This window comes from Otolemur garnettii, unplaced genomic scaffold (assembly GCF_000181295.1).
Source record: "Otolemur garnettii isolate 467f Iridium unplaced genomic scaffold, OtoGar3 scaffold00046, whole genome shotgun sequence".
Classification (NCBI taxonomy): Eukaryota; Metazoa; Chordata; class Mammalia; order Primates; family Galagidae; genus Otolemur; species Otolemur garnettii.
This window is the reverse complement of record NW_003852441.1, coordinates 11,568,062-11,580,102: the sequence shown is the minus strand read 5'-3', so window position 1 is coordinate 11,580,102 and position 12,041 is coordinate 11,568,062. Positions and strand designations below refer to the sequence as shown.

Here is a 12,041-nt window from a genome sequence, read left to right as displayed (position 1 = left end):
TTTTTGAGACAGAGTCTCACTATGTTGCCCTTGGTAGAGTGCTGTGGTGTCACAGCTCATAGCAACCTCAAACTCTTGGGCTTAAGCAATTCGATTGCCTTAGCCTCCCAAGTAGCTGGGACTACAGGCGTCTACCACATCACCCAGCTATTTTTTTTCTTGTTGCAGTTGTCATTGTTGTTTTAGCTGGCCCAGGCCGGGTTTGAATACACGAACCTTGGTGTATGTGGTCAGTGCCCGACTCACTGAACTACAGACGCCGAGCCCATATCCCTGTTCCTAATTGCTCTATCTAGGCTAGTATCTTAATTGCTCCCTTAATTTGCTTTTTTTTTTGAAGACAGGATCTTGTATATTGTCTAGGCCGGTCTCAAACCCCTGGCCTAAAGTGACCCTCCTGCCTCAGTCTCCTAAATTGCTGGGATTACAGGTGTGAGCCACTGAACTTGGCTTCTTTACTTCACTTTTACCTTTGATATTGAGGGTTTCTTGATAATGCATTTTTGCACATAAATGAAATCTCTTAGGGAGATAATATTCTATAGTTCTCTTCTGTGATCTGTTCTCTTTTCATTCTTTCTTTTTTATTTTGAGACAGAGCCTCACTTTGTCACCCTTGGTAGAGTGCCATGATGTCATAGCTCACAGCAACTTTAAACTCTTGGGCTCATGAGGCAACTCTCTTTCCTCAGTTTTTCAGTTTTGGTAGAGACAGGGTCTCACTCTTGCTCAGGGTGGTCTCGAGCCTATGAGCTCAAGTGATCCACCTGCTTTGGACTCCCAGAGTCCTGGGATTACAGGTGTGAGCCACCACTCCCAGCCTCTCTTTTTATTCTTAAAGGCAAGAGAATTTTATTGTCTCATTTCTTCAAAAGCTCAAAACCTATCATTCAGTTCATCCTCAGTTTTCTCCTAACCATTCTGAACCTGTCTGGCTTCTCTTATCTCCCACATCCTCACCTGTGATCGCAGATAAGAGAAATGCCTCATCCTCATGGTGGTAACTGATTCAATTCTCTGTCTGCTCTCTTGTAGAAGCCCCTCTTCTTCTCCCGAGCTGTGCTGACAGGACTGGCAGATGCTGTGTGGACAGAGGAGCATGATGCTCTTCTGGAACGTTTTGCCCAGGACCCTACGGAACCCATCCTCACTATCTTCATTGACCCTTGCTGTGGGCTGAAGCTAGAACTGGGCATGCCTATACAGGTGCGTATCCTGCCTTCCTAGATTAAAGGTGGTCTTACAGGGGGCTAGGAGTTTCGTGTATGTTTGTCATCCTTGAGTCTTGTCTCCTGTGCACCCAATTCTAGTGACCCTCACTATGTATCAGGCACCCTACTTGGTGGCAGTGATACAGAGAAGGATGAGGCAGGGTTATTTTTTTGATGACATCATGGCCTATTGGGGAAGAAAGACATATAAGCAAATGTTTGTGACCATGGGAAGAGCTCTATAAGAGTTTTATGGGAGCAACTAATGGAGCCAGTGGAATTCTGGGAGGGCTTGGTGGTGGAGGTTCAATTTAAGTTGGGAATGAAGGATAAGTAGGATTTCATTAAGATTAGCTAAAGAGGCTCAGCGCCTGTGGCTCAAGTGGCTAAGGCACCGGCCACATACACCTAAGGTGGCGTGTTCGAATCCAACCCGGGCCACCAAACAACAATTATGGCTGCAACCAAAAAAAATAGCCAGGTGCTGTGGCAGGCGCCTGTGGTACTGGCTACTTGGGAGGCAGAGGCAGGAGACTCACTTGAGCCCAGGAGTTGGAGGTTGCTGTGAGCTGTGATGCCACAGTACTCTACCCAGGGGGATAGCTTAAGGCTCTGTCTCAAAAAAAAAAAAAAAAAAAAGATTAGCTAAAGACCACTTTATGTACAAGGAAGAGAGGAGTAATAGGAAATGATACTGAAAAGATAGGTTGGGCTCAGCTTATGAAGCCCTTGAATGTTACACTAGAGAACTTCCGGCTGTCTCACAGACAGCTAGGAAGTCATTTTGGATTTAGATAACAACTTCAACAATATAGAGAGTACATTAGAGAAGGGTAAACCTAGAGTAGGAAGACAGTTAAAAACCAGACATATGCTAAAATGATGGTGGTAGAATATGGGTGTACAGGTCATTTTTGTAAATGCTTTTCACTTTTCTGTATACTTGAAAATTTTTGAAATAAAATGTTGGAAAAGAAAGATGGCTATTGTTTTGCTGTTAATGGTAGCACGTATCCAAAAATTAAAATTGTAATGATGATGGGTGGTGCCTGTGGCTCAGTGAGTAGGGCACCGGCCCCATATACCGAAGGTGACAGGTTCAAACCTGGCTCCAGCCAAACCACAACAAAAATAGCTGGGCGTTGTGGCAAGCTCCTGTAGTCCCAGCTACTTGGGAGGCTGAGGCAAGAGAATCACCTAAGCCCAGGAGTTGGAGGTTGCTGTGAGCTGTGTGATGCCATGATACTACCAGGGTGATAAAGTGAGACTCTGTCTCTAAAAAAAAAAAAAAAAATTGTAATGATGATTAGTGTGGTCCTGTGCACTAAATGACACAATTTGCAAAACATTCTGTATTAAACACAGGCAAAACTGGCTATGGCTTTTTCCTATATTTTGGCAACAATCAGCCATAAAACACAATTTTAAAAAAGATTTAATTCACAAAAGGAACAAAAGTTTGTAAAAATACATTTATACACATATATTTTTTTCTTGATTTCACAGTGTTTGGAATAGATTTATAGTTGGCTACAAATATTTAATATAAAAGTAGGATTTATGTTAAAGAGCACAACTTTGCTGCAGGCCATGAAAGAAGATTTGAATAAATGGTGAGCCTATTTCTGAGTGGAAGTTTTAATACTATAAAGACCATTTCGTCTAAAAAATATGGCATTTTAGTGCAACTCCAATCATAGTGCCCAAATGCCACAATCCCTAGACTTCTTGTATAAAGGATTTAAAAATATACCCAGAAAAAGTCAGGAAAATGGCAAATATGGTAATGAAGGAAAAGTAATGGAGAAACTTGTGAATATACATATGAACCTATTTTATTAAAATACACTAATTAAAACATTTGTACTAGGACAGGAATATAGATTATAAGCAACAGTACAGAAACATAGGAAATGAAGAAAATAGAAAGTACAGAAACAGACATGGAAGCATTTTTAATAAAAAAATGGCATTTTAAAATCTGTGGGCAAGGATGGATTATTCAATGAATAGAACTGGAAAACATATGGAACATGGTTTTTCAATTTAAAAAATCTAGTTAGCATGCTAAAATACATTCTAAATAGATAACAGGCGTAACTGTGTCCTCCTGAGTTAAGATGGCCAATTGAAACTACCTTAAAAGGGTGGCGGCCTTTTAAGGTAGTTTGTGGCTCAGTGAATAGGGTGCCAGCCCCAAATACTGAGGGTGGCAGATTCGAACCCGGCCCGGTCAAACTGCAACAAAAAAAAAGTCGGGCATTGTGGCGGGCGCCTATAGTCCCAGCTACTCGGGAGCTACCTGAGCCCAAGAGCTGGAGGTTGCTGTGAGCTGTGTCACTACAGAACTCTACCAGCGGCGACAAAGTGAGACTCTATCTCTAAAAAAAAAAAAGAAAGGAAGAAAGAAAAAGAAACTACCTTAAAAAATTATTATTGATACCCTTGAATACCTGATAAAATGAACAAAAAGTAAAAACAGCAAAAACCCAAAACAAATCAATCCCCCCCCAACCCCAACCAATAAAAACCACATAAATTATGGAAAGAAACATAATAAGCTGCAAAAATGGGTGACCAATGAAAAGCATGTGCACAAAGAACCATCCTCTCTACAGGAATTGTGTGTCCATAGTTCTATGGAGTGAACCTGATAGCATTTGACAAAATCTCAAAAGAGGGAAAGATGGTGCACCCAGCTACTCAGGAGGCTGAAGCTGGAGGATTGCTTGAGCCCAGGAGTTTGAATCTAGTACGGGCAACATAGTGAGACCCTCTTTCTTAAAAGAGAGAAGAGGGAGGTGGAGAGAGGGAGAGAGCAAGCTTAGATATTTTAACAAAGATTTTTCACTGTCTTAAATTAGCCTTAACCACCTGCCTAACCCCTGAAGCAGTTCTCTTCAGTTCAAGAAAAGTGAATAAAACATAAAATACTCAACCCTTTCGCTTTAACTTCCAGGGGCAAAATAGATAGGTCTCTCACAGTGGGAGGTCAAGTCACCCACAGTATGTTAGAGCGAAAAGAATGAATTCGTGTGCTTGCTGCCCAAGCAGGAGCAAAATGAAAAGAAATTACATGGCAACTGCAAGCATCAAGGAAAAAAAATAAAAGAACAAAGTATGCACAAGAGAAAAACGTAACTGGTTGAACAGAAGGAGATTCCTCACAACGGCATCATGTTACATTACAACTTAATAAGAATAGGAATTCAATTTTAAAAAAAGCTGACATGAAATGATAAAATGTGAGAATGAGATAAAAGGGAGAGTGCAGATTTTAGGAAATGAATAAAGCAGCATGTTACAAAACTGGTAGATTGGAAACAGCAAGGAACTGAATAGCTATAGCAGAAAATCCTGTCATTGACAGAAGAGAGGTTGGAGGTATTCACAGTGTATGCAGAAGAAAAAGCCAAAGATATTAATGCAATTAGAGAGAAGCTAATAGATGTGAAAGACAGACATAGATGATCTAGTACAGACAGCCAGGAAATGGAACAATATAAATTTAGCAATAAAATACAAAGAATTTCCCTGAAATGCAGAAGGAGATGAAGCTGGGAATCAGGAGGACATGCTTTATTTCACAAAATTTGTTACATCAGGTTTAATACATCTTTGTTAGGCCAGGTGCCGTGGCTCACACCTGTAATCCTAGCACTCTGGCAGGCCCTGAGCTCACAGGTTCGAGACCAGCCTGAGCAAGAGTAAGACCTCATCTCTAAAAATAGCTGGGTGTTGTGGCGGGTGCCTATAGTTCTAGCTACTTGGAAGGCTGAGGCGAGAGGGTCACTTACTTGAGCCCAAGAGTTTGAGGTTGCTGTGAGCCATGATGCTACAGCACTCTACTGAGGGTGACAAAATGAGACTCTGTCTAAAAACACAAACACACACACACACACACACGCTAGGCATCCTCAAACTGGCTGCCTAGGACGTTTATCCGGCCTGCCCAGTGTTTTTGCCGCTGCTGCCTGTCCTGCTTAGCAGCCAACCCATCCTGGGGCCTTCAGTCCAACCCTCCAACGGTCTGAGGGACAGTGAACTGGCCCCCTGTTTAAAAAGTTTGAGGACCCCTGATATACATGCACACACACACATATACATCTTTGTTAAGCTACTAAAATTTGAGGAAATTCTTTTTTTTTTTTTTGCAGCTTTTAGACAGCGCTTGCTTTGAACCCACTACCCCTGGCATATGGGGCCAGTGCCCTACTCCTTTGAGCCACAGGCGACGCCCATGAAATTATTTCTTTTAGGAACATCACCTATGTGGTATTCCTGCCTGCCAAGAATTTAGCTTGAATCTAATAAGCAGGAGATAATCAAATAAATCCAGATTGAGAGACATTTTGGAAAAAAACTGGTCTGGACTAGAAAGAAAGAAAAAGACTGGAGAATTGTTTGAAAGGCCAGTGTGCCATGCAGCCTGCTGTCCCCTTTTGACTCGGCGCCCATAGCTTAGTGGTTAGGGTGCTGGCCACATGCACTGGGGCTAGTGGGTTTGTACCTGGCCAGGGCCTGCTAACAACAATGACAACAATAACAAAAAGATAGCTAGGTGTTGTGGCGGGCCCTGTAGTCCTAGCTACTTGGGAGGCTGAGTCGCTTAAGCCCAAGAGTGTGAAGTTTCTGTGAGCTGTAATGCCACAACATTCTACCAAGGGTGACATAGTAAGACTCTGTTTAAAAAAAAAAAAAAAAAGGCTGGTGTGGCAGTTCATGTCTGTAATCCTAGCACCCTGGGAGGTCAAGATGGGTGGATTGCTTGAGCTCAGAAGTTTGAAACCAGCCTGAGCAAAAGTGAGACCCCTCCCCCGCCAATTTAAAAAACAAACAGAAAACTAGCCAGGTGCAGTGGCAGGTGCCTAGTAGTCCCAGCTACTTGGGAAGTTGAGGCAAGAGGATCACATAAACCCAAGAGTATGAGTTGCTATGAGCTTTGACAGCACAGCATTCTACCTAGGGGGATAAAGTGAGACTGTCTCAAAAAACAAACAAACAAAAACTATTTGAAATTAAAAAAGACTAAGGAGACATGATAGTATGATTCTGGATTGGCTTCTGGAATTCAACAGAGTCTGTATATTATTTAAACTATTATATAATGTTAAATTTTCTGAGTGTGATAATTACAATGTTGGGTATATTGGAGAATATTCTCACTTTTAGGAAATACGTGCTGAAGTATTTAATGGTGTAGTGTCATGTTGTCTGCATCTAACTCAAATGACTCAGCAGAGAGAGAAAGTATGTGTGCAAATATGGCAAAATGTTAACAGTCAGTGAGCCTAGAGGAAAAGTGTTCATTGTACTTTTTGTTTTTTTTTTAAATAGAGTCCCAAGGTGTCACCCTGGGTAAAGCTCACAGCAACCTCTAACTCTTGGACTCAAGTGATCCTCTTGCCTCCGTTTTTCTATTTAGAAATGGGGTCTCAGTCATGCTCAGGCTGATCTCGAACTCCTGAGCTCAAGCAATCCACTTAATCAGAGTGCTAGGATTACAGGCATGAGCCACCATGCCTGACCATTTGTAACTTTTCTATGCATTGAAATTTTTTCAAGAATTAAAGTTTAGGAAGAAATTAGTTAGGTCTGTAGTCAAAAAACCAAATTATCTACCAAGAGGACTCATCAGGTTGGTCTCAGACCTCTCTGAACACTTTCTTCAGGAAAAACAGTGTGATCCAAGGGTCTTATTCCCAAAGGGTTCAAGTATGAAGGCAAAAAATAGGCAGCCATTTTCTTTTTTAAATTTCAGGTTAATGTGAGGGTACAAATAACTAGGTTACAATATTTGCATTTGTTAGGTAGAGTTCCTCTTGCAGTTGTGTCCCACACCCAAAAGGTGTGCCAATACCTTTAACACCCTTACATTGTGTCCATTAAGTGGGAGCATGCCAATTACCTCCCTTCCTCCTCTCTAGCCCCTCCCTTGGGCCACCTCCCCCTAACTTGAATTGAATTGAGTTTTTCTCTTATGTGAATGTGCATTAGATCATCTCCTGGCTTCACATTAGTATTGAGTACATTGGGATACTTACTTTTCTATTCTTGTGGTATTTTACTAAGAAGAATAGGCAGTCATTTTCAATTTTGAAAGAACCCTATTAAAAAAAAATGTCGATTGAAATGCAGTCAATCAAGGAATGAACCAAAGAACTCAGTAATAGAGAATCAATGAACAGTCACTTCATTTAAACAAAGAACTAATACTAAAGAACCACAGGAATTATAGTTAATTTATAGAATGTGAATGTTATAAACTTGAACAATGTAAAAATAATACTATAACAAAAATTGGGAAGTGGAAGGAGAATGAGGATGCTAATGCCTTTATCTTTCAAAGCAGTGAGTTGATGCTATAACCGGTGAGTACCAAGGGGGGACAGCAAAGCAGTGAGTTGATAGAACTTCAAACTGAGAGATAGTGAGAAAACTGTTAATATTTTTCATAATCTTTCTTTCTTACAACCTTAGAAAGGGGTCTTTGGGGAAGAAATCTTTCTTCTGGGTAAAGAAACATTTATTTGAAGTTCAACATTTCCTTTACATCTACTCCTATTCTTTTTTTCTCTTAAATTAAAGTAAAACTAAATTTAATACTTTTAATTAAAACAGCATGACCCTATTTAAAAGTAACTATTTTAATTACTTTTTCTATATGAATATGTCTATAGGAAAATGTCTGGAATAATATTTTCTCTAATGTTAACTATTAATTTCTGGGTGGTGGAATTTTAAATGCTACTTTTGCTGTTATCTTTTTTTTTTAGAGACAGAGTCTCATTTGTTGCCCTTGGTAGAGTGCTGTGACGTCACAGCTCACAACAACCTCCAACTCCTGGGCTTAGGCAATTCTCTTGCCTCAGCCTCCCGAGTAGCTGGTACTACAGGCACCCACCACAACGCCTGGCTATTTTTTTGTTGCAGTTTGGGCGGGGCTGGGTTCGAATCCACCACCCTCGGTATTTGGGGCCGGCGCCTTACTCACTGAGCCACAGGTGCTGCCCTTGCTGTTATCTTTGTACTTTTCTGTATTGTTTCAGTTATTTATAATGAAAATATACCGTCTTAACAAAAATAATTGCTAAGATGCTGGCTTGGTGGCTCATGCCTGTAATCCTAGCATTCTGGGAGGCTAATTCCTTGAGCTCAGAAGTTTGAGACCAGCCTAAGCAACAGTGAGATATTCCCCCAAACTCCAGTCTCTACTAGAAATAGAAAAAATTAGCTGGACATTGTGGCGAGAGCCTATAAACCCAACTACTAGGGCAGGAGGATGGCTTGAGTTTGAGGTTGCTGTGAGCTAGGCTGACACCATGGCACTCTAGCCTGGGGCAACAGAGTAAGACTCTGTCTCTAAAAAAAAATTTACAAATGCAAACAATGTAACCTAATCTTAGGTACCCTTATATTAATTTGAAATAAAAATAAATTTTTAAAAACTGCTATGCTTTTAAAAAAATGGACACGAAATCCCAAGATTTATTTCTGGGTAGTGGGAAGATGGTTGATTATTAATTTCTTATTTGTGCTTTATTTGTTATTTATTTATTTATTTATTTATTTTTTGGAGACAGAGTCTCACTATGTCACCCTCAGTAGAGTGCTGTGGCATCACAGCTCACAGCAATCTCAAACTCTGGGGCTTAAGCAATTTTCTTGCCTCTGCCTCCCAATAGCTGGGACCACAGGTGCCTGCCACATTGCCTGTCTATTTTTTGTTGTTGTTATACTCATCATTGTTGTTTGACAGGTCCGGGCTGGGTTCAAACCCACAAGCCCCAGTGTATATGACTGCAGCCCTCACTGCTGAGCTAAAAATAGGTACCAAGCCAAAATTAAGTAAATTATAAAGAAGAGTCACAAAAGCACTAATGGAGGAAAAAAACAGGTGAATCTGATCTTAGGTTGAAAGAGTCTATCTAAGCATGTGGTAGAAATGCATTTAAAGACTTTTAGATTTTTTTTTTTTTGAGACAGGGTCTCACTCTGTCACCTGGGTAAAGTAGTGTTGTCATAACTCCCTGTAACCTCAAATTCCTGGGCTTGAGTGATCCTCCTGCCTCAGCCTCTGGAGTAGCTGGGACTACAGGTGCTTGATACCATGCCTAGCAAATTTTTCTATTTTTGATAGAGATGGGGTCTTGCTCTTGCTTGGGCTGGTCTCCAATTCCTGAGCTCAAGTCATCCTCCTACCTTGGCCTCCCAGAGTGCTAAGATTACAGGCATGAGCCACTGCATTTTGCTGAGAATATTAGATTTAACTATATAAAAGTTATACATTTCTGAATGGGAACAACAACAAAAACTCACCATAAACAAAATTGAAAGATAAATGAAAAACTGCGGGAAAAGGACATGGGACCCTATGCAACTGTCTCTTCCAGTCCTTTCTGCTTTTCCAGGGGTTGAAATTCTTCATTGATTCCCTCCTTTTCTGCCTTCTCTTTTCCATTCATTCATCCAACAAACATTTCTTGAAGGCTGCTATGTGCTGGGCATTGGACTAGGTTCTGGAGCCAAGGTAGACAAAATACACAGCCCCTACCCTCAAGGCATGCTCTTTGCATTTCCTCTCCGCATCTCTGGGTATGGAATCTATTATGTCCTGACAAGAACAGGAAGCACCTCATGGCACTTTTAGAGAAGGATCAGGGTGCACATGAAAGGATTGTGATAAAGGGCTCAACCAGACTTTCATGATGGGAGCCCCAGATTCCTTCAGGCATCACGGTGGGGACTGAAGACTGAACTCTGCTCTGCTGTCTTTCATGTAGACCCAGAACCAGATTGTCTACTTTATTCGCCAAGCACCAGTCCCCATCACTCTGGAGAATTTCGAGGCAACTGTGCAGTTTGGGACAGTGCGGGGTGCCTACATCCCAGCCCTGCTTCGGCTACTGAGTGGCGTCTTCGCCCCTCAGATCTTTACAAACACAACCTGGCCAGAGAGCATTCGAAATCACTTTGCTTCTCATCTGCACAGGTTCTTGGCCTCCCTGACAGGTAAGCAGGAAGGCTGGGAAGCAGGAAGAGGCAGCTTCCTTCTTAGTGTACCCCCAACCCTACTGGTGAGGCAGATAGACATTTATCTCAAGTGCCTGCATTGTCTGTCTCAGTATGTGTCTGTTGAATGGATCTGCCTTCTGATTCAGATGCACTTTTCTGTTGTAGAACTGGTTGGCCAGACCTGCTGGAGCTTAGATTTGGACATTTTGGTGGTTTTTTCCAGAATATTAGGGAATACATGTATTTTGTTTGTATAGTCAGTTTCTTTCACAACTTGAGTCAAAGTTATAAGCATGCCCTGCAGAATTGGAAATTTTAGAGTGCATCTGCGGTAAGGTGAAATGTAGGGGGTAAGGGGTGGTAGGGGGACTTACGTGTCTCATGTTAGAGGGTATTGAGGGTCCAGTAAAGACCTTTGACCTTATTTTGGGGCAATTTCTTTCTTTCTTTTTTCTTTTTTTGAGACAGAGTCTCAAGCTGTCACCCTGGGTAGAGTGCCGTGGCGTCACGTCTCAAACTCTTGGGCTTAAGTGATTCTCTTGCCTCAGCCTCCCAAGTAGCTGGGAATACAGGTGCCTGCCACAACACCTGGCTATTTTTTGGTTGTAGTTGCCATTGTTGTTTGGCAGGCCTGGGCTGGATTCGAACCTGCCAGCGCCAGTGTATATGACTGGCGCCTTAGCTGCTAAGCTACAGGTGCTGAACCTGGTAGCAATTTTTTGTTACACCTCTACGAAGTTTCCCTCTTGCCTTCTGTCATTTCTCCTCTTGAGATCAAAAAAGCACAAGTTGTAGTTTCTCCTGCCTGCTCTCCTAAAATGCTTCCTGCCCCCCCCAACCAATCATCAACCATAATTGATACTGGGGCAGCAAAACATCATCCCCTCTGAGAACTTCCATGGACCTTTCCTTTGCTTAGACACTCGGTACAAACTGGAGGGGCACACGGTCCTCTACATCCCCACGGAAGCCATGAACATGAAGCCCGAGGTGGTGGTAAAGGACAAAGAGCTGGTGCAGCGGCTAGAGAGTGAGTGGCTGGCATCACCATCATCTGCAGGGATTGCAGGGGAGGGGAAAGGGGCGGCCAGACCTTGACAAAGGATTTGGATTAGGAGGGCTATGTGGGGACGGGAGACACCACTAGGGGGCAATGTGAAGAAATGCAATGGGTTTTGTACTCTCCCCTACAGCCTCCATGATCCACTGGACCCGGCAGATAAAGGAGGTGCTCAGTGCCCAGGAGACTGTGGAGACAGGAGAAAATTCAGGTCCTTTGGAGGAGATTGAGTTCTGGCGCAACCGATGCATGGACCTGTCTGGTATCAGTAAACAGCTGGTGAAGCGGGGAGTGAAACATATTGAGGCCATCCTTCGCCTTGCCAAGTCATCCTACTTGACACCCTTTATGAAACTGGCCCAGCAGATCCAGGTTTGTGAATGGGTCAAAGGATGAAGGTTTAGCAAAAAATGAGCAATGACTGGGATGATACAGGGGGCTGAAAAAGGTTGTTAAGGTAATCGTTGACAGCATAGACGGATCCACCCAGTGTTTGGCCTGGTACTTGTGGGAGTGTAAAAGTAGAATAATACAGGTCTTTAAGGGAGTTTATAGTGAAGTGGGGAGACATCTACTTAATCAACAAATATACATTGAGTATCCTCTGTAAACCCAAATCCTACAGTACAACTGAGAAAATAAGATTTTCACAAAATAGGATTACTAGATGGCATGGGAATCAAAGACAAGCCCATGTGGTTCAGTTCAGAGAGTTACAAGAACAGCACCTTATATTTCTTTCTTTTTTTTTTTTT

General features: G+C 42.1%; 1 protein-coding gene across 1 annotated transcript in view; it reads left to right on the top strand.

Annotated features, from left to right (window-relative positions):
* DNAH2 (dynein axonemal heavy chain 2) overlaps positions 1 to 12,041 on the top strand; it is a 131,470-nt gene that overhangs the window by 16,412 nt on the left and 103,017 nt on the right. Inside the window, exons 3-6 of the mRNA XM_012805943.1 lie at positions 1,036 to 1,206; positions 9,995 to 10,223; positions 11,146 to 11,256; positions 11,420 to 11,658. Of these exons, the coding sequence (XP_012661397.1) occupies positions 1,036 to 1,206; positions 9,995 to 10,223; positions 11,146 to 11,256; positions 11,420 to 11,658 (750 nt within the window). The remainder of the gene's footprint in view (positions 1 to 1,035; positions 1,207 to 9,994; positions 10,224 to 11,145; positions 11,257 to 11,419; positions 11,659 to 12,041) is intronic.